This window comes from Rhinopithecus roxellana, chromosome 4, assembly GCF_007565055.1.
Source record: "Rhinopithecus roxellana isolate Shanxi Qingling chromosome 4, ASM756505v1, whole genome shotgun sequence".
Lineage (NCBI taxonomy): Eukaryota > Metazoa > Chordata > Mammalia > Primates > Cercopithecidae > Rhinopithecus > Rhinopithecus roxellana.
The window spans coordinates 77970883-77994599 of NC_044552.1; the positions used below are offsets into that span (position 1 = coordinate 77970883).

Genomic DNA, 23717 nt, shown 5'->3' on the forward strand with positions numbered 1-23717 from the left:
TGTGTGTATTTTTTATTTCATCCCTCTTCCATGTATCTAGCTTGTTCGAGTGCTGTGCCCGAAGGCCGAGGTTGTGGGGACTGCCCTGGTGCAGGCCACTGTGTTCTGAGCGGACCAGCAGGGGCAGTGCTCACGGGTCGGTCATGCCTAACTTCAAAGGTCCTGCCATCCTGGCTGCTTTGACTGTGAAAAAAGAAAAATGGCCAGAAGGCAGTGTAGACAGTGTTGACTAGATGCAGCAGTGAAGAAGCCTTCAGAGTTTTACTGACGGGACTTGGTGGACTTCAGCTTTTTATCCACTGCGTCTGAACATTCACTCCCTTCTAGCTTCCTAAGATTCAACAATAAGAGAAGTCACATGTAGGAGTCAGAAAACCTCCCTGGGTCTGTTCTGTGGTGGACGAGGGGGACAGTCTTTCTATTCTTTGAGAAACCCACATTTTCTCCCATAAGCTGTCCTAGGTATTGGAATGGAAACTTGACAGCCCATCTTTTGGCCTTGAGTAGCAAGCCCTTGGCATCTAACACACTCGCCCTAGTTGGCCTCAAGGATAGGCCCAAATGGAAGGAGCATCTTATACCATGAGACAAATTAATTCTGTCACTCAACAGGCCATGGCATCTAGGCCTGATGTCCGGGTTTCCAGCCCTGAACTTTGTGCTGAGCCAGCTTTTGACCAGCTTCCCCTTACCTAAGACTGTGCTGTAAGAGCTGGGAGTCTCCACTGATGTCCACTTGAGGGTTTTCTGTGGAAAGACATGGCTATAGCCCACCAGAAGATAAAGCTGACAGGACTTGGCTATTCGTGAGAACAGAAGTGGTGGTGAGTGAGGGGGCATGTCAGAGATTTCTGGCTTATGTTACTGCTGGTGATTCTCTGGCCAGGAACAGGGCAGAGCACCAGGTTTGAATACAAAGCCTGAGTATGTTTTCTTCATGGTAAGTTCGAGGGGCCTTGAGAATAATGAAGAGATGTCAAGCAGGCAATTGGGTAAGTCAGCCTGGAACTCAGCGAAGGGATCTGGGCTGAAGATACACATTTCCAAGTTGAAGACGTCACTGTGAGTTTACCAGCTTCCTAATACATAAAGATTTTTCTAGTTAAGGTTTTTTCTTTTCCTCGTTCCTTGCACCCCCCATGAATGAATGAATGAATAATAATAAATGAGTGAATTTTGGATCTTTTATTCTGAAACGTGTTAACATTTGAAAGATCTGCATAAGTGAGCCAGTATTTTTTAAGTGATCAACACATGATGTTGTAAAGTCACACACATGGATATAAGATCTATTCCAAGCACAAGCTAGACCAGTGCAGCGGCACAAAACTGCCATTAACAGGGTTTCAGACTCCACACTGCAAACAACCTTTACGAAAGATTGTTCCTTTTCCACTCCCACTGCTTCACTTGACTAACCTTAAAAAAAAGAAAAAAGAAACTATTAAGTATAGAGTTTCTTGTAGTATCAAGAATAACCTCAGTTGGCTGGGCGTGGTGGCTCATGCCTGTAATCCCAACACTTCGGGGAGGCCAAGGTGGGTGGATCACTTAAGGCCAGGAATTCAAGACCAGCACAGGCAACATGACAAAACCACATCTCTACTAAAAGAACAAAAATTAGCCAGGTGTGGTGGTGCGCACCTACAATCCCAGCTACTCAGGAGAATTGCTGGAACCCAGGAGGCGGAAGCTGCAGTGAGCAGAGATCATGCCACAGAACTCCAGCCTGGGTGACAGAGCAAGACTGTCTCAAAAAAAAAAAAAAAAAAAAATATATATCCAATTATCTCAAGATTATTAAAGTACTTACTCTGTCCTCCTACCTTTTCCAAAATCTATGTGAGACTAGGTTTTCTTCATATACTTCAACCAGAACAATAGGCTACAATCCATTGAATGCAGGGGAGATGTGAACATCCAGCTCTTCTATGGAGCCACACTTCTAAAAGAATTGCAAAAGCGTAAAACAATGCCACTGTATGCTTTTTTTGTTTTATAAAATAGTGATTTTATAAATTTTATAAATAGAAAAGTGTTCTTCATGCTAACATGTAATAAGTTATTTATTATTTTCAAGCAGAATGACGAATGTCATCATTCTCTAAGCGCCTCTGTTTCTAGCCCCTGTGGCTCTCCCCGGATTCCTGCAATAGAACCCCACCTTGTTTCTCCACCCCTGGCCTTGCATTTTCCAGTCAACCTTTGTGCTGCTATCGGAATGATGTGAAAATTTGCCAACAGAATTGAAAACCTTCCGATGGAGCTTCCTTTCCTGCAGAGAAAAGGCCACACTCTCTGCATGACCGCCAAGGCCCTTCCCATACCCAATCACCTGCACCCCGCCAAGGCGGTGACTTCTCCATCCCCTGAACTCATCACACAGGAGCCCACCTCTACCCGAAATGCCCACATTTCTCATCCAGCGGTGCCCCCAGGGTAAACTCTCACACCTCTGTGGATCTGCTCTTCCCTCCTTTGGCTGCCCTCTGTGGCTTATGCACACAGTATGGTTGGTTGTATGGCAGCCACAGCAGGGACGTTTGCTTAGGTCTCAATGTCTCTTCATATCATTGTTGAATCTAGCAACGCTGTTTCACTTATCTATTTGAACCCTCAACAGTACTGTCAATGTGGGAGGGCAGGCCCTGTGTCCCCTTTTTAGAAGGGAGAGAAGGTGGGTACAGAGAAGATGGTAAGTGATTAACCCAAGGTCACGTTGGCAGGTCCCAAACATATGTGGTCTGTTCACTTTCCTAGTTCTGCTTATAACTCTGGTTCTTTTTTTTTTTTTTTAGAGACAGGTTCTTGCTCTGTTGTCCAGACTGGAGTGCAGTGGCGTGATCACAGCTCACTGCAGCTTTGAACTCCCGGATTCAAGTGATCCTCCCAGATCAGCTTCTCCAATAGCTGGGACCACAAGTGCACACCAGCATGCCTGGCTAACTTTTTTTTTTTGGTAGAGATGGGATCTCGCTATGCTTCTCAGTCTGTGTCTTCAACTCTGAGAAACCGACTTATTTTCTATTTATTCTACTCCTACTCTATGCTTAGGCCTTGTTCTCATCCCAGTTTTGGGCCATGTTCACAGTTCCAGCGTCATCCATAGCAGCATCCTCTTGGTTGCTGCACCACTGGGTCTTGGATTTTGTTTTGCGTATTTTGTATTTTGTTTGTTTGCTTGTTTTTGAGACAGGTTCTTGCTCTGTTGCCCAGGCTGGAGTGCAGTGGTGCAATCTCAGCTCACTGTAGCCTCGACCTGCCAGGGTCCAGTGATCCTCCCACCTCGGCCTCCCGAGAAGCTAGGACTAGAGGCGTTTGCCACTATGCCTGGCTAGTTTTTGTAATTTTTTGTTGAGATGGGGTCTCACCGTGTTCCCCAGGCTGGTCTCAAACTCCTGAACTCAAGCAATCTGCCCACCTTGGCCTCCCAAAGTGCTAGGATTACAGGTGTGAGCCGCCGTGCCCAGCTGGATCCTGGATGTTAAACACTATGTTAATATTTTCTTGCTATTCACTGAGGACAAATATATTCCACTGACTTCCAAGTTCTCCCAGCTTTCTTCTTCATCGTGTCATGAGAAAATTCACATCTTTCCCACTTCTAGTTGTGTCTTCCTGATTTTCTTCGTCTATTCGCTCGTCCCAGCTGCCTGTTAAATGCCACGGTGCTCATCATTGCTGGGCCAGTGCACGGGGCCTGCTCCCAGGAGGACATAGCACCTTAACTCCGGATTTTACCTTCTGACTCCTTGATTGGCAGGCCAACAGAACCAAAAGTGGTTTGAACTGGGCTAAACTATCTCACGTCCAAGTCCATGGAGGTCCCACGACTGTAAAACAGCTCTTCTAAGAAGGGACCTTGAATGGGGACGTGATGATAGCCATTTGATTCTTGATATTTATCTGCAAATGAGGAAAGCATACTGAGCTGTTCACAACTGTTGGTGACTACATTATAATTATTTCATTTGTGTAGAGACTGGCTAAGGCAAGACCTTAGAAGGATCTCAGGGAACAAACCTCAGGTTCAACCTCCCAGGGGCCCAGCTACACTGTGCAGAAAACAGAACTATAATTCACTCATCTGCTATGACATTACATCTCTTAAAATTGCTTCTGTAGGCCGGGCGCGGTGGCTCATGCCTGTAATCCCAGCACTTTGGGAGGCTGAGGCAGGGAGATCCCTCGAGCCCAGGAGTTCAAGACCAGCCTGGCCAACATGGCGAAACTCTGTCTCTACAAAAAAATACAAAAATGAGCCCGGCATGGTAGTGCATGCCTATAATCCCAGCTACTGGGGAGGCTGGGGTGGGAGGATTACTTGAGCCTGGGAGGCGGAGCTTGCAGTGAGTTGAGCTCATGTCACTGTACTCCAACGCTCTCTGGGCAATGGAATGAGACCCTATCTCATAAAAAGAAAAGAAGAATCACTTCTGTTGTCTTGGGGATCTATTTTTTTTTTAATGTGCTTCTCACTACTTTTGTTGTTCTCACCCGATCCCTTCTAACTTTTCGTATTAGGGCTGATATGTTTTGTTAGTAAGAACGATTAGGTGTAATGGGAGATAGTGAGAACAGCATGTATTGAGTGCCTATTATTTACCAGAGACTGCATTTAAAATACATGATTTAGTATTTTCACAATGATTGTGCAAGGTAGTTATGATCACCACTTTGCAGAAGAGGAAACTGAAGCTCAAATAGATTGAATTTACCAAGACAATTCAGCAAGTCACAAAGCCGGGACTTCCTCCCGGACCTCTGAGACTGAGGCCCGGCCTGTCTGCGGCCCTCTTTCTCTCCAGTGCTCCTGGAGGTTGAGTGTGAGGACACCAGCGTATCTGCTTTCCAGCTCCTTTCCTTAGGTTATCAAGGAGTTTTCATACTGAAATAGAAAAATGTAGGACTCTCTATTTTTTGTACATGTATTTATATAGATGGGCATTTTCTTAGAAAAAAAGAAAAATTAAAATCTGACATTGGCCTTTAAAATTATCTACCAATTCCTGTGAAAAAATGGGGTCCTAGTATATTTTGTCCCAAACTGATTTCTTATCTACATTGTTTACCTCCACTTCCCTCATAGATGGAAGCAGCTGAAAAGCACAGGCCTGAAAAAGGAGGCAGAGTCCTGCCCTGGATGTGGCCTGGAGGTTGGACAGAAGCAGTTCTGAGTGCTGGCTCTGACAGTGTGATCTTAGGCAATGCTGTGAAGCCTTCAGAGCCACTGTGTCCTCACATATACACTGGAACCTTTCCTAACACATAGCTCGCACCCAGTACATGTTTGATCTCCTCTTTCCCTTTTTCCTTTGTCAAATTGAATCCTTAAGCCTTCTGGAATCTTGGTAGCCACAGTCCTTGTAAAGAGCCTTATAAAGGTCAGTGCCAGGACCCACAGGACAGACAGGGCAGGGGATTATTACCAGGGCTTCTTCTGCTTATAGCAGAAATGGCTGGAGGCCTGAGCGGCCCACACTCACGGCTGCAATCTCACTGGACCTGTTTGCCTGGGGCAGGGAGAAGAGCCAATTCCAACTTAGACAAGTGGCTCCAGAAAGCACTAGGCAGAGAGAGGGGGCTGCAGAGACCTCTCTGAGGCAGCCAGTGGATGGATAGCACTGATGTAACAGTGAAGCAGGAAAAAAACTAACACAACTAACTCCATTTGTTTAAAGGGCCTGTTCCCATTCCTGCACGCAGCCTAGGATAATTTTAGAGAACTGAGATAAAACACAAAAACAGCAATCATGTAGCTTTTGAAACCAGCTCTGAGATTAAAGGGGAAGTATATATGTACTTTTTAAAAAATAAACCAACTACTTTGGTAAAGGTTTACAGGAGCATTGTGACCTGACCAAGGACCAGGAAGTTCTGAAGCCCCTGGAACCCTTGCTGGCACTCAGATGTCGGCGATTATTGGTCACCTCTTGATCCAAAAAAGTTATGTTGAGGATAACTTTCTTTTTGTTTTGAGACAGAGCCTCCCTCTGTTGTCCAGGCTGGAGTGTGGTGGCACTATCACAGCTCACTGCAGCCTTGATGTCCTGGCTTCAAGTGATCCTACCGCCTCAGCCTCCCAAGAAGCTGGAACTACAGGCACGCACCACCACGCTTCGCTAATTTTTGTATTTTTTGTAGAGACGAAGTTTTGCCGTGTTGCCAGGGCAGGATGCTGATGCCGCTGTTAAGGGAACCACATTTTGAGGTCCTCTTGACCACTTTGAGGTCTGATCATTTGAGTCTACCTCCTGCACCCATTGGGCAGATGAAAAACACAGCCAGGAAAATGGAACCCAAGAAAAACTAGAACCCAAGTATTCTTGTTCGCAGTCCAATTAAAAGCAGCTTGTATTTATTGGCTCCTGGCCAGCTTTCAGACTTTTTATAAAAGAATCACTCAGGGAACCAGTTAAAAGTCTAGCTCCAAGAGCCCACCCTCACAGATGCTGATGCAATATACCCGGGACAGTGGGTTTAGCCTGGGGTGCACATTGGGATAAAAGATTCGAATGCCATTCATCTGGGCATCGGGAGTCTTAAAAGCTCCCCAGGTGATTCATATGGATGGGAACTTTGAGAAACTGGTCTGGGGTGAGGTCCAGGAACTTCCTTGCACAAGCATGCCAGGATTGGGTAGAACTCCTGGCAGGTCCAGACTTTGCAGGCTAGTGCATTCATAACCTTGCTTCCCACTGTAAGAAACACAACCAGGCGCAGTGGCTCACGCCTGTAATCCCAGCACTTTGGGAGGCTGCAGCAGGTGGATTACTTGAGTCAGGAGTTCCAGACCAGCCTGGTAAACATGGTGAAACCCCACCTGTACTAAATATACAAAAATTAGCCAGGCATGGTGCGCGCCTGTAATCCCAACTACTCAGGAGGCTGAGGCAGGAGAATTGCTCGAACCCGGGAGGCAGAGGTTGCAGCAGTGAGCTGAGATTGCTCATTGCACTCCAGCCTGGGAAACAAAGGAAAACTCTGTCTCAAAAAAAAAAAAAAAAAAAAAAAAAAAAAAAAAAAAAAAAAGGCCGGGTGCGGTGGCTCACTCCTCTAATCCCAGCACTTTGGGAGGCCAAGGTGGGTGGATCACGAGGTCAGGAGACCGAGACCATCCTGGGCAACATGGTGAAACCCCGTCTCTACTAGAAATACAAAAATTAGCTGGGCGTGGTGGCATGTGCCTGTAATCCCAGCTACTCGGGCTGGGTAGCTCCCTCCCACAACACCTGGGAATTATAAGCGCTACAATTCAAGATGAGACTTGGGTGAGGAAACAGCCAAACCATATCACAGAGTCTCACTATGTTCATCAGGCTGGTCTTGAACTCCTGGCCTCAAGTGATCCCTCCAGGTTGGCCTCCAAAGCACTGGGATTTCAGGTGTGAGCCACCATGCTTGGGAGAAGCTTTATATTGCTCATAGCTTGAAAGGTGGGGGAGAAATGTATGGGATAACAATGCAGTATGATTATTTAATGTAACTGAATGTTTACAGTCCTGTGGTTTCTTATTACAAGAAGACTTTTAGAAACACTTTTTTCTAGACGAGTTACCAATATCTGATTATCTCTTCAGTATTGTGAACTGTGTTGACAGCCCATCTTCTCCATAAGAGCTCAAAAGGCATTACTTATAATTACACATTTTTTTCAGTCAGAAAATTTCCTATGTAAGTTTATCAATCATATGGATATTCAGATACTCAAAAGAGTATTACAGCTATGAGGGGATGTAAAATAAAATGTTTCAGAGAGCAAGTGAAGAGTGCCCTCTGGTGGTGTCAAGCAACAACTGACGTGCATCATGTTCAATCTTTATTCAGAATTAGTAAATTCCAGTTCTACGGTTTCTTAAAAGTCAGACTTTCACCTTAACCATAAGGAATTTTTACACTTCTAAAGGCCCACTGCACATTGGAGTACATTATGACATGCTTTTTAGATTGTGTTATATAAGACATCTTTTACATAAGCCTTGAAGAAAATTTTAGTAGGGATAGTGTTCCATTAAGAAATAATGTCTTACTAAAAAGAAACACTGCAGGTTGTCAATATGGTCCCTTTAAATGGCATCTCTTTTTAAATTATTTTTTAGTTTCTGTGGGTATGTAGTAGGCGTATATATTTACAGGGTACATGAGATATTTTGGTAGAGCCATGCAATGCGTAATAACCACATCATGGAAAATTGAGTATCCATCTAAATGGGATCTCTTATATAATCTGACATTGGCCCACAGTCTGTTATTACTTATTTTTGTTGTTGTTGTTTACTGATTCCCTTCTAAAGAAACTCGTGGAATCTTCTCCAGCAGATTTTGGAAATTACCATCTAGGATGGTCAGGTATGATCCTAGACGGAGACAGACTACTGAACCAGATGCCAGTCCAGGGTCCCTTCCCACTGTTTGGTTTTATGTTACATTTTCCCCAGCCCCATTAGTGCTGTGCAGTCTCAGCAAACAAAAGCCACCTAAGGAAACAGAGCGTGGGCCGGGCACGTCGTCAGAACACCGCCGCAGGAGCTTCTCACGTGGCAGCCCCTCCCCTGCATTTTCCAAGATTTTTAGTGAGGAAATTGATTATTATCGAAATTAGATTTTTATTAATATTGTTTTAAATGGATTTTTTTGGGCAAGTTTGATTGCTTTTGGGCAGAAGCAGTTTAACATGGGACTAGCGAAACTAATATCTGAACTAGTTAATGAAAGTTGTGGAGAATTAATTTCACGAAGAAATGAGAGAACTTAAGAGCCGATGTGGAGACTGATAAGGGTTTAATATGTGGCCCGATGATCTCAATGAAAGAGTGATAAATGACCAGGCACAGTGGCTCACATCCCTAATCCTAGCACTTTGGGAGGCTGAGGTGGGTGGATTGCCTGAGCCCAGAAGTTCGAGACCAGCCTGGGCAACATGGCAAAACCCTGTCTCTACTAAAAACACAAAACATTAGCTGAGAGCGGTGGTGCGCACCTGGAATCCCAGTTACTTGGGAGGCTGAGACACAAGAATAGCTTGAACCTGGGAGGCAGAGGTTGCAGTGAGCTGAGATCATACCACTGCACTCCAGCCTGGGTAAGAGAGCGAGATTGCGTCAAAAAAAAAAAAAAAAAAAGAGAGAGAGAAAAAGAAAAAGAAAGAAGAAAGAAAAAAGAGAAAGAAAGAGAAAGAAAGAAAAAGAAAAGAAAAACAAAAAGAAAGAAGAAAGAGATAAATAACACTTGAAATATCTGACATACTGGCAGTGAGGGAGAGGCCACACTTCTAGAAGTAAAGGTGAAAAAGCAGCATGAAAGGACAGGTCAACACTATGTCTATTTGCACCAAGTCAGACAGAAATGTGGTTTGATTCTTAAGTGTGAAATAGTCTTTCCCTGGACTTTGACTTTGGGCATTGTCCTTACTTTAACAGGCCTCTTCCTTCTTCTTGACAAAAGAAAACAAATCATGTGATTTGGGATGTAAGCAAAACCTCCAAGGTTGGAGTTTGTGTTTTAAATAACTTTTACAAACTGGAGCAGGCGTATATAGTTACAGATGCTGAGCAGCTCAGAAATCAAGTAGAAATGGAAGCCCTTGGCCTTCAGAAAACAGCCCACATCTTTCAGAAATTTTGAGTAATTTTAGAAACAAAACACACTATAAATATAATAAACTATCCTCTACTGTGTTAAGAAACATGCCTGCTATGCAGCCACAGAAACATTTACCATTTCCCAGGCAGTCCAAACTAATTCAGAAAGAGAGTGTGTGTGTGTGTGTGTGTGTGTGTGTGTGTGTGTGTGTGTGTGTGTGAGGAGACAGGATGAGAAAGGGCAACATACTGATTTCTAAATTGAGGATGACAGAAATTACATTTGAGCAACTGTGAAAGTTTTAAGAATTTTCAATTATTTCTAGAAAGCAAAGCAAACAAGAAACCCCACAGAGTTTTTGAGGAATGTTTTACAAAACTAACAGGCAATCAGGAGCAGAATCGATCACAAAACGGTGGCTATCACACAGCACTGCTTTGATTTAGTAGCCTAGCAAGCAAAAGCTTCATACAAAGGCCCTTACAAAAAGCTTACACGGGAGACACAGACAGGGGCAGGAAACGTAGTACTCTGTACAGAGAAGGGCAGCCTGGAATTCTGGCTGGGTCTTCCTGTTATCCTGAATGTGCCTTACAGCTCTTCTTTATTCAAAAAAACAAACAAACAAAAAGCAACATTAATTATGTAAGCATATTGGACTATTTGTTTTAATGATCACATTCTTCTATGTATCAACTCTGGTAGGGTTTGGTGGTTCACGCCTGTAATCCCAGCACTTTTGGAGGCCAAGGCAGATGGATCACCCGAGGTCAGGAGTTCGAGACCCAGCCTGGCTAACACGGTGAAATCCTCTCTCTACTAAAAATACAAAATCAGCCGGATGCAGTGGCATGCGCCTACAGTCCCATCTGGAGAATTGCTTGAACCCGGAAGGTGGAGGTTGCAGTGAGCCGAGATTGTGCCACTGGTCTCCAGCCTGGTGACAGAGCGAGACTATGTCTCAAAAAAAAACACACTCTCGTGTATATATGTGTGTGTGTGTATACATATATATATAACCAGAAGAAAATTAAAAATGCTAATGGTTATTTCTAGGCAATGGGATTATGTGTATATATATGGCTATATATGTGTATATATATACACACGTCTATATATATTTTATATACATATGTCTATATATATATATATATATATATATATATATATATATTTTTTTTTTTTTTTTTTTTTTTAAGCTTTTCAGCCAGGTGTGGTGGCTCACGCCTGTAATCCCAACACTTTGGGAGGCTGAGGTGGGATCCTTGAAGCCAGGAGTTAAAGATTAGCCTGGCTAACATAGGGAAACAGTCCCTACAAAAAATTTACAAATTGGCCAGCGGCGGGGGTGGTTCATACCTGTAATTCCAGCACTTTGGGAGGCCAAGGCAGAAGGATCAATTGAGCCCAGGAGTTCAAGACCAGCCTGGGCCACAAGATAGTAAATTTTTGTTTTGTGATTTTACCATCTCTACAAAAAATGCAAAAAAATAGCCAGGCATGGTGGTGTAGGCCTATAGTCCCAGCTACTTGGGAGGCTGAGCTGGAAGAATCACTTGAGCCTGGGGAGGTTGAGGCTGCAGTGAGCCGTGGTTGTGCCGCTGCACTCCAGCTTGGGTGACAAAGCAAGACCCTGTCTCACAGAAAGAAAAAAAATTTTTTCCATATACTAAATATAAATAAAAGCTGTTGTTTACTTTCAGATGATGGGATTACATATATTTTTAAGGTTTAAAGGTTTTCCATATTCTCGAAAGCACAAAAAGCCCTTCACATTCAAAAGAAAAGTGAATCATACATGGTTGTACAAGAATGTGAACATACTTAACAATCAAAAATGGTTAAGGCTAGGCATGGTGGCTCACTTGTAATCCCAGTCCTTTGGGAGGCTGAGGAGAGAGGACTGCTTGAAGCCAGGAGTTCAAGACCAGCCTGGGCAGCAAAGCAAGACTCCATCTCTCTTAAAAAAAAAAAAAAAAATTAGCTAGGCATGGTGCGCATCTGTAGTCCAGCTACTCAAGAGGCTGAAGTGGGAGGATCGCTCAAGTCTAGGAATTTGAGCCTGCAGTAAGCTACAATTGCACCACTGCACTCCAGCCTGGGCAACAGAATGAGATCTCATCTTAAAAAAAAAAAAAAAAAAAGGTTAAGACAGTAAATTTCATGTTATGCGATTTTACCAAATTTTAAAATAAAATAAGAAGAGTTATAACAGATCATCAAAAAAAGAAATCATCCAGTTGTAGAGAGGAAAATAAGTTTGATTGTGGAACTGGCCAATTTATAGAACTCAATAGTTTTGCCAAATGGTTTGTTATAGTACATCAATACTGCATTCATGGTTTGATAAATCTACATTCACATTTTAGATATTTGGTACTGATATAATTTGCCTTTTTCTTTTCAAATTCTTTATTAGAAAAAAACCTGTAGAAAAATTCTAAAATGATTTCTTCAATAGGCTTTGAATATTTTGCTTCAAACCACTCTTCCTGCCCATGTGAAGTATGTGCCTTTATTCATTCACAAGCTTGCACAATCTCTGCTGGACAATTCTGAGTGATGGCAGCTTCCACCTTTCCTTCTTCTTTCACTTAGACTACATTTATTCAGCATCTGTATTGTTGGAGTAAGTTCCACGTTAATACTCACCACTGAGGATATGTGAATACCATTTAACTTATGCTCCAGCTGATGTAAAACACCTGCCTAAATGGTCTTTTATCCTTTCACTTAGTAAGAACACACATCATAAAAAATCTCCAAAACCCATCATAAATGCCAACGTTATATGTTTTATTTTTAATCAAGTAACTTTTTAAAACCCCAGCATATCCATAATTGACAGAGTAAGACATTAGGCATGAAATGAGAATATAAAACCCAGAGTGTACAGAAAGGCAAACAGTGCTTCAATCCCTCCAGATGACTGCACGCAAGTGAAATGCATTCCAAACATCTACCCCTTATCTTTTAAAAACATACAGTTCAAGTGTTTTTATTTTCACTTGTAAACAGCATGAATCAAAATGGACAATGAGGTAATCTAAATACTACACAGGATAATTTAAAAACACTAGATAAAACACCATTATTAAAGACATATAAAAATCAGGGTTCACTTTGGTCTCTAGTATGGTTAGAGTTGTTAATACCAAAAAGCAACACATACTAATTGAAGCCAGCTTGGTGGTAGGTGCCAGTGGTTGATAGATGGAAGTGATTCAAGAGGTAGTCAACACCATCATTTTCAAGCTGGTAACTCTCACAAGTGTTAAGCCACAGATGCATTAAATATCATAATACTTTCTCACAGTACAGTACTTTACCATAACTTGCAGCTTTGTTCCAAATATAAAATTTAAAAATGAATCATAGGTCAACTTCTCACTCTAACTGAACAATTATGACACAGATCATACAACCACCACGTCTTAAAGAGGCTGTTGACAGCTATGTAAGACAGAGTTTGATGCTTTTAACAAGATGTTCTTCTCTAAAACAAACAAATCTCATTAAGACATCTAGAAAATTAAAGTCAGTGCAGCTGCACTTGTACATACTTTCCCAAATTTTCTAACCAAAGGGGAAATACACATATATATTTTATGATAAACATTTCTTAGAGAAAACAGATAAATTAATTTAAATTAACTTTAACACTTAATGAGATTTCCCATGTCCTGTATAATTCATCTTACAGTGAATGTTACAAAGTCTATTAACACTTATGGGCTCCTATTCACAAACTAAATACAACCAGCAGTAACTTGGGGCCGCCCTGGTGCAAAATAAAACTGAGCCAGAATAAAAATAATATTGGCAATATTGGAGGTGGACTGATGCTAATAACATGACATTTCTTGATCTTTTTTCTTACATTGCACACTAAACTTCCAAGTTATAAGCAGGTAAAAATCTTTCTAAATCTTTCAACTGCAAAAATACATCCAAGGTCTTCTAGTGAAGACTAGAAATCCAAGTATAAAAATGTTTTCATTATAGTCTGCCATGTAGCAAATGATCAGCTTACAGGGCTGAGACTGGCAATGCATCTTCTTTAGGAATTACATTTGTGTTGACATGAGGGTGAGGTCAAGAGATAACTGAATTCACAGACCTGCTGCCCCACCATTAGTAATCCCTGCAAAGTGATGCTTCACACAGACCCTTTTCCCTCAATAGCTAGTAATGGCATTGCATGTTCATTCCTTGGCAAGCCAGTGCTAGTTAGTTATGTGCCTGGGGCTATAATGCTGCAATACGCTTGGCTTCAGGGCAGCACAGACAGTAAATGAAGGACATTGGCATCTTTTAAACTCTTTGCCTAAGCACGAATACCTGCATAAACCAACCCCTCTCCCTGCTACCCCTTCCAACCTCCGCCTCTGGGTAAAGAGATGCTTCTAAGACTGCTTCCGTGTTCTGTTTTGCTTAAGTTCTTAAGTTGAACAGTGCCCATAATTCTTTAAACTAAATACATGATTATTTTAAGGAGATGTTTGGAGACTTTGCTAACTAAAAGGAGATGCTTCATTATTCACAAGTGTTTGTCAGAAACATGCAGTTGTGGATTGCTGTTTATAATACAGATAAAAAGGTTCTGTACTAGAGAATTATCAGCCACCTGTAAGGCTGGAACAGCATACATACAGGTGTGCTATGCATCAACTATGAGGTAGCCTTTTGCTGTAAACAGAATATTTTACCTATGTAAATGAACAATGTGTTCACATCAGTGATACTCACATATGCATGGAGTTGAGGGAATCTGCTTTAGAGGAGTTTTCACATGAAATAAAAATAGGATAACTGATATCTGATATTCAAAAATGTTGATCTATGTCAAACTCAGAGGTAGTTACTATCATCAGTACATAATACTTATATAAAGGTATAAGTTATTTGGTTTGTTTTGAGTAAGCAGGACTGTAGACTAGTCTGTAAAGAAACAAAAATATTATATGGTATGTTCCCTGAGCAAAGTTCTTTGTCCTGAGTATGTTATGTAATAGTGATAATATTCTCATATAAAAAATAAACCCCAACTTCCAACCATAAGATAGGTTTGGTATGTGCTCTTAGTTCAGTCTGGTAAGATGATGAAAAGGATTTCAAATTGCACCCATAAAGACCATAGTTCTCAAGTGTTTCTATTTTTTACCATGATTTTAGCTCTAAATTTCTTTTTGTAAACAGGAAATGTCCAATTTTCAAGTCCATAATTTCCTATTTCCATAAGGTGAAGGAACTTTGGTTTGAATTTTCAAAGTGACTTATCTATCATGTTTTGCATTTTTACTGTTAACCTGCTTATTATACCTGCTAAAAATTGAGCAATGCTTATCATGTTTTGCATTTTACTGTTAACTTGCTTATTATGCCTGCTAAAAATTAAGCAATGCCACTTTGATTTGTCTACATAATTTAAATAAGCTTGAAATCCTCACATAAGGCAAGGAAGTACTTCTCTACAGCTATATCACATTCAATATCGTCAAAGGTAAGCTTTGCATCACAGCACACCGATATTTCAGTGTATACCACGCAGATTCTCACAATCACTGTTGTGAAATTCAAGCTGAGTTGTAAAGGACTGGCAACCCAACCTGAGGCATTTTCTTCTTATGGTGGCTTGCTGAAACAGCAGCAACTATATACGTCTCCCATGACAGGACAGGAGGGAGAGGAAGTAGAAACTGTTCAGCAGAATATGTCTCATTTGAGTCATGCTATTTTTATTTAATTATCTGAGCTTACACCAACAGGCCCATACATTATAATTATAATGCTTAGTATTATTCCCAATATTAAGCACTATAATTAACTGGTACCTTCTTGCAGATGTTTCAGAAATTTGCCCATAACATCTAGAGCCAGGATGACCCCAAAATAATTTTTTTTCCATGACCGAAACCTAATGGGACCAATACTATGACTGGTCCCTAGCCAGTTTATCACTCTGAGAACCAACCTGAGAAGATTCTCCCTAGCACTGAATGTTCATCCTGTATCCACCATATAGGTTACTTCAGAATAAGCATTGGAGGTAACTTCCATAGGTTCAAAGTTACTGTATAAAATACTTTCAGTTCTCTGGTGGGAGAGGTTTGGTACCTCTGCCCCAGGCTTGTCACTCTTGTTAACTGCCACTGAACACTGCCTTTTTTCATATCATTCACAGGTCATATATATTGGGCAATTGTGAACATCCATTTAATTTTAATTCTCAACCCTGGTATTTCATTCATTTCTGTGCTGCTTGTTTGTTTTAGAAAGAAGTTAGATAACTCTCCAGGAGGAACAAAAAAAAAACAGCCACCAAAAATATACGTCAAACAACTGGAGTTCTCTAAGGTCTTCAGCAGTAAATAAGGAGGGCTACCTGCTCTAAGCAATGGGTAGAAGATTGACTTAGCCAAGGGAAGCTGCTGTTGCCACACAATCCCTTACAACCCTCACAACATGGAAAAGGTTACAAGAAGCTGGTATTAAAATACTACTGAAAACAAGTCACTAAGATTATCCTCCCCTTCATTTCTCTTAATAGGCATCTAATTTTACAATCAAACACAGAATTTAAAACAGTGAAATATCGGCACAAATTACACATTCATTGTCTTTTGTGGAGTTATGTATCCCAGAATCAAAAAAGCTTATGGCAGTTAGAGGCATACGAAGTTAAGGTACTGCCTTCAAAGAGGGGGGGAAAATATCACTCCAGAAATTTCAAGAAAAAGAGGCAATCCCAAATTCAGGAGAACTGGATGTCTTAAAAACCTATAGTGTACCCTATAGTTGGCAGCTCTGAGATCTGAAGTATCCTTTGGTTCACACAAAAAGTAACAGTCATGTTTTTATTTTTATATAATATAAAAGAAGTGGTATTTCAAGAAAACTCCAGTGGGTGAAATTTAAAACTATCTATAATGCTTCACATGGGTTTTCAATTCTTGGAAATATCCAATTACATGAGGGAGGGTGTGTGCTTTGATCTATACACAAATATATAAAGACAAAGGCTCTTTATATATGTGTCTACATTTTTACATAAAATTCTCATGTGCACACAGACTCAGGCTCTCCCCCTCTCATACATGCACATAATGACAGACATAGTATTTTACTCTCTGAATTAACATAAAACATGACACCCTGCTCAAATATAATTTGCCTAGAGTGATTTGTCTGTTTAAAAATTCACAGTTCCCCAATAGTAGTTAAAATCCCAGGTCAGCTACTGCTTGTGAAATACTGTTCCCCTATACTTGCATGAGGTAGACTTTGCAACAGGGTAAAAGGAAAGAACATATGAAGAAGACCTGTTATGTCTTTTTCCTTTTTTGAACTGAAGGCCCCTTTTTGCTTTGCTCTTCTGGTGCTGTAGATGACTTTGTGGAGGAAGCTTCTTGAGGTGACCTGCCTGACCGTTCTGAGATCTCTACCCTAGCCTCCTGAGGTGGTGATGTACAGCCATGCCCGCCTCCCACTTCTCGAGGGAGAGCTGAAGTGCATGGCTGGGATTCTGCTTCCTGTCTTCCCTGAGAACTCACAGGTGGCTGTGCAACATTTTTATGTGGGCAGTTTGCCACCATGTGCATGATGCTCTGACAGTAATGGCACTTCTTTGGCTGAGGAGGTAGACTACATTCCTTAGCATGATGATCAAGGCCACCACAGTTGTAGCATCTGCAAGGCAAAAAGATGAAAATATCTTAGAAGTAGGCAGCATGTATCCAAAAACACATTTTAAAATGTGAAGACACACAAACTATCAATGAGACAAGCTTATTTTAATGTGCCTTCTTAAAAGTATTTATCATTGTTTACACTGGTTACACTGTTGGTTCAAAGACTATCTCCAAAATGTTCTCGTGAGGTTAAAAACTTAGTTGTGTGAGACATAACTAAACACAGTGAAAAACAAGAGTATTAAAACACGAAAGAATATTTAATCACTTCCATATAGAAATGATTCCTTTAAATTTGACACTATCTGGTCATTTTAAAAGAACCATTTAGCCCACTAGAGGGCAGCGAATATTCAACAAAAAACCACCAGCCAGTTTTAAAAACAAGAGTGTAGAAATACAGCTGTTGGTATGATACAAAGTGGCAATTCACTCAGAAATTGGGAAAATTTTAGACCAAATTAAATTTTAAGAGTTTAACACTTCGTTGAATGTTAATTATTTTGACTGCAGAAACCAGCTTAAATGGAAAAAAATGTTTTCCTTTGTATAAAATTAAGTAGTGCAGTGAAATTTGATATTTAAGAAAGTCGGAGTCTAGTCAGAAAGTCAGGATGATATCTGGCAAATTACCAAGCAATTTTAGAGCAATACAGTAAATGTCTGAATCAGAACAGTGCTAAAAAAAGAAAGCTTCTAAATACTTAGATTGAATTAATAAAAGTTCATGCTAGTTCAATGATGAGAAAAGTTTACTTTCTTTTCCTTTTGTAAGAAATTAGCTTTCTTTCAGGGTGATCTCTTTTAGTTAAAATAAATGGAAATCTATCCATAATATGTGAATGCACACTGAAGACATGGCTTTGTATTAGATGTCTGAAAGTTCAGCTTTTAGTTTGGCAAGGAAAAGCTACGCAAGAAAATTTATTCAGAGGTATATTTGTTCAATTTCAATCAGATTTTCTTCTAAAATTTTATATTAAAAATAACAAAAGAGCATAAGTGGAAGAAACTAAGAAAAATTTATATTTACTAAAGGTTTTAAATCTGATTGTTAAACATGGAATTTGTTTAATGACTTGTCTCCAAATGAAGTATTTTAAGAGCTATTTTATTTTCCAAATACATTTATGACTCCATAAATTTCATTTATGAAGCACAAAGAACAACAGGTTATAATTTTTTTTTTTTTTTTTTTTTTTTTTGAGATACAATCTCACTTTGTTGACCAGGCTGGAGTGCAGTGATCTTGGTTCACTGCAACATCCGCCTCCTGGGTTTGGGTGACTCTCCTGCCTCAGCCTCAGGAGTAGCTAGGATTGCAGGCATGTGCCACCATGCCCGGCTAGTTTTTGTATTTTTGGTAGAGACAGGCTTTCACCATGTTTGGCCAGGCTGGTCTCGAACTCCTGACTTCAAGTGATCCGCCTGCCTCTACCTCCCAAAGTGCTGGGATTACAGGCGTAAGCCACGGCACCCAGACAGGTTATAACGTTTTTAAAAAATAATAAAATGTGTTAACTGGTTGGGCGGCGGTGGGTCACGCTTGTAATCCCAGCACTTTGGGAGACCGAGATTGGGAGGCAGATTACGAGGTCAGGAGATCCAGACCATTCTGGCCAACATGGTGAAACCCTGACTCTACTAAAAATACAAAAATTAGCTGGGCGTAGTGGCACACGCTTGTAGTCCCAAGCCACTCGGGAGGCTGAGGCAGGAGAATTGCTTGAACCTGGGAGGCGGAGGTTGCAGTGAGCCGAGATTGCGCCACTGCACTCTAGCCTGGTGACAGAGTGAGACTCCATCTCCAAATAAAAAACAGAAAAACAAAAAACAAACAAACAAAAAATAAAAGGGTTAACTGAGGAAATTGGTTTAAATCCAGACTGACAACAAAAAATGAATTATGATGACTTACATTTGTATGTGTGTGAGAACATCAAACAATAATTTATACTACCTTATATTTCAAAGACAAACTAATGTACTAACAACCTACTAAGCAGTATATATAGGATATTTAGTATTTTATCTTCTGGGATAAATTAAACGGTGAATTTTTTAATTGGCAAAAATTAGGGTAACTATTGCCTGCTTCTCCAGTTAGCAATGTTACCTTATGTAATTTAGAATAATGAATTTATAAGATGGGCTTTTATTCTTTGCAACAATTAACAAGTATTTATCTTAGGACAGACTGAATTATATTTTCAAAAAGGGGGAAAAAAATCACATGTTGTAGTTAAATTATTCATTGTACAATTACATATCTTAATATAATATAGCAGATTTAATAGTTTCAGCCATATGTTCTATGAGAGTGTAAGATTAAATAATCAAGATTACTCGCTAATGCTTAAAATTCAGGTTCTCAACAACACTCAAAAATGACATATTTGAAAGATATAACCACATTATTTATAATAATATATTTTCCCACACAGTTCTCCTCTACAATAGAGAAGTGAATTCTTAAATTAAATTTGCCCATCTATAAAGTATCTTCTTTTGAATTAAATTCACTTCCTTGAGGATACCTTCCACTCAGGAGCTCATTTTCAAAGAGAGAAAAAAGAGGTTAAAGGCTTCAGTAATAGGCTGGCTCTCCGGCGGACACATCGGTTTTATCAGTCACCGTGGTGGGCACTGCGCTATCCAATTCAGGGAACCATTCTGCCTGCTCACTGACCAGGAGCCTGATGTCAGTACTCTGCTTTCACAACTGCGATCTTCAATTACCCTCTATCTGTGCATTCACCATTAGATTTGAGCTATAAAAGTTATTTTTAAGGACGCTATGTAATTTTGGTTTCCTTACATTTTGATCTGCATAGTTAATTCACCCCCTTGGCTTTTCTGATATGTGCTATCATTAGGCCAGACTGTCTTCCGCACTGAAAAGATTTGCATTTAGTGTCTATGTGCTTAGCCTTAAAAGGGGAGGAGTGGTATTTATATTCTCTCCTATTTAATCATTCCGTGTCAATCACTCTTACTAAGAGTAGAGATCACTCTCCATTATGAAACCTCTTCCTTCCCAAGGGACTGACACCAAAATAGAAATGTTCAGCTACGTTGCAGCTCACAAATTATACCACAACTATATACTCCATACAAGCTATACATGATTTTAGTCCCCTTTGTTCACCCTCCATACTTTTCCACATCAGTTTGCCTTTGTAGTCTGAATGAATTTTACACTGTGATGTGAGCATAAAAATAGCATGTGTGTCCATGTTTAGCTACATGCTTAAGAAATATAAGGACATAGTCTCACACAAGCAAAAGACCATACAAAGAAAACTATACTCATACTTTATTATATATTCCCATAGTCCAACATAAAAAATAAAATTATTCATGTTAAGTACTTTATTAAATGCTGAACCAATAGCACAAAGGGTATTTTCTCATGCATTACAAGTAAAGACAAAATAGGCCAGGCGCAGTGGCTCACGCCTGTAATCCCAGCGCTTTTGGGAGGCTGAGGCGGGCAGATCACTTAAGGTCAGGAGTTTGAGACCAGCCTGGTCAACATGGCAAAACCCCATCTCCACTAAAAATACAAAAAATTAGCCAGGTGTGGCAGGGCACACCTGTAGTTCCAGCTACTCAGGAGGCTGGGGCAGGAGAATTGCTTGAACCAGGGAGGCAGAGGTTGCAGTGAGCCAAGATTGCTCCACTGTACTCCAGCCTGGGTAACACGGCTAGACTCTGTTTTAACAAACAAAGATAAAATAAACAAAAATGTTCACTTTAATCTTAGAAAGTTATCAAGTTCTTCATAAAATCATTTTATAAATACTGTTATTCTAATGAGCTAGCACATTCTACAAGTATTATGTCTTATTTAAGGAACATTTAAAGATAGAAGATAAATAACAATCAAATCAAAGCCAACTTTTTTGAGACACTAGCAAAATAAGATTTAAAACTTAATATTTTAAGACCGGGTGCGGTGGCTCACGTCTGTAATCACAGCACTTTGGGAGGCCAAGGCGGGCAGATCACGAGGTCAGGAGATCGAGACTATCCTGGCTAACATGGTGAAACCCTGTCTCTACTAAAAATAACAAAAAATTAGCTGGGCGTGGTGGCAGACGCCTGTAGTCCCAGCTACTCAGGAGGCTGAGGCAGGAGAATGGTGTGAACCTGGGAGGTGGAGTCTGCAGCGAGCTGAGATCGTACCACTGCACTCCAGCCTGCACAACACAGAGAGACTCCGTCTCACAAAAAAGAAAAGATTTTAAATGAAAGAATGGCAACAATAGATAGAATACAGGCACTTATGATGGCCAAATAAATAAAAACAAATTGTTTAGGCCTTTAGAACCATTTAATTATATTCTGAAGTAATTACGAGTTTTTAAAAACCAAGTCCAAACACCTACACTAGTTAATAAGTTAATCAAAACATACCCAAATTTCTGAGGATTTCATCAAAAAATGAAAACTCTGATTCAGAAATCAGAATTCAGATCTGCTACGACCATTAAAAAGTTTGCATTTTTTGATCCAAACAACTGAGTAAGCAGATTATATTTTCAAATGATATCAGCAATAATGGAGCTGAGCACAGCTGACAATCACTAGGTTAAAAGATAGACATTAATTTTTAAATAATATTCCAATAGTGTAAATGAAAATACTCATCAGTTATATATTCCCCCTTGATCCAGAGAGTGATTAAAAAAATTGGGAAGAGGGGCGATACCACAGAGGAAGATCCAGATTTGCTTGTCTAAAAGTATAATGGAAAAAAATCTATCTTAGGGTTCTTCTCAGTACTTGAACATTTTAACTTAGTAAGAATTTATATGTAAACTCAAATCCACATTCTGAGGGTCTGATGCGGGCATTAAGGATAATTTTGACAGTGATCTGTAAGCTTCTGAAGGGGAAGGAACTGTTGAAAGATAGTACGTAAAACAGTATCAGGGACAGAGAAAAGAGTAGTGAAAGAAGTGCGAGCTTTGGGCAGGAAGAAGGTACGAACATAGAAAAGGAATTATGTAAAAATTCTTGGGAAAAACAGACTAAAAAAGGATTAATAAAGTTTCCAAACGGGAGGCAGAGGAGCTAAAGAAAAGTCACAGATTGAAAAAAATTTCAGGAACTAAATTGGAGGAAAAATAATTCTTTGAAGACATCATTTTAAACCTTGGTATAGTTCAACTAAAATCCAGAAATGATACTAATAACATTCCTAAGCTCTATTATTTTTTATTCTAATATGTTTTAATACTTGTTATTTAATTAAAATTGTGTGCCAATCAACTGAACACATGGAAGCCAGCTGGTGGTGGGGAGGTGGGTGGGCAGAAAGGTTATTAGAGAACCACACAGAGCTGACAAGCAAAGGATCCAGAGCATATGATGGAAGCAATCTGCCTACCCTGTACCTCCTGAAGGTAAGAGGGGCAGATCCTGGAACCAGTCTTCCAGAAGAAGGCCCCATTTTGTTCTGACTGATTCTACACAATCTAAATAAACATTTGGGTAACTCCACAGGATCCGCCCCAAAGTACCAAGAGAGAAGTCAGGAAAGTTTGATGAGTCACAGAACTAGTAAGTCTCTTTAATAGTGTACATGTCTTCTGACCTCCATCAACCTATGTGTTAATGAATTAGTTTCTTTTATTTCATTCTTCTCATAACCAAATTCATAAGACTGTAAGCCAGTTAAACAATAACAATTTTAGTAAAGTTAATTTTTATTTAAGTATGTTTTCCATAGTTAAATTTTTATATATTCTAAGTACAGTGGTAAAATACTGAGTTTTCAAAAATAGTTGGTGATAATGATGAATTACGTTCTTTTAAAAAGTTTCCTAGATAATAAATACACATTTAACATCAGAAAAGTTTTCATTTGGATCACATTTAACATCAGAAAAGTTTTCATTTGGATCTTCAGGAATATAGAAGCCAGCATCATACCCCTCTTTTACCTTAATTCATGCTAAAAACAAAATATTCTATATACAGAAGGACTAAACATACTTTAACATACTTTTAAGATAATTAAAATGGTTAATAACAGAAATAATAAACAGGTTCAATTCACTGAGAGCTTACTAAATTCCAGACACTGTGCTAAAGGTTTTTAATGTGTTACATAATTTAATCCTCCCCCAAACCTTATGAATTGGGAACTACAATATCTAAATTGTATGGATGAAGAAATTTAGAGATTACCTAGAAGGGAATTTTAATTGAAAGCAATTAAATTTCACTTTTTTGATTATATAAAAATGTTATACCCAAGAATATTGATGTAATTTTATTATATGTAAGTCTAAAATATCTAGGATCTGGAATTTAAAACACTAATACACACACACACACACACACACACACACACACACACACAAAGAAGTGAAGTAGATTTTTCTTGAGACTTTGTTACTGGGGAGGTCAGCGTCTTTCTTTGAGCATCCCATC

General features: G+C 39.8%; 1 protein-coding gene across 2 annotated transcripts in view; it reads right to left on the bottom strand.

Moving 5' to 3' along the window:
* Nucleotides 1–12357: 12357 nt before the first annotated feature.
* LIN28B (lin-28 homolog B) overlaps nucleotides 12358–23717 on the bottom strand; it is a 140716-nt gene continuing 129356 nt past the window's right edge. For both annotated transcript variants that reach the window (XM_010352513.2, XM_010352514.2), the window contains one exon: nucleotides 12358–17271. In XM_010352513.2, the coding sequence (XP_010350815.1) occupies nucleotides 16908–17271 (364 nt within the window). In that variant the 3' untranslated portion in view covers nucleotides 12358–16907. The remainder of the gene's footprint in view (nucleotides 17272–23717) is intronic.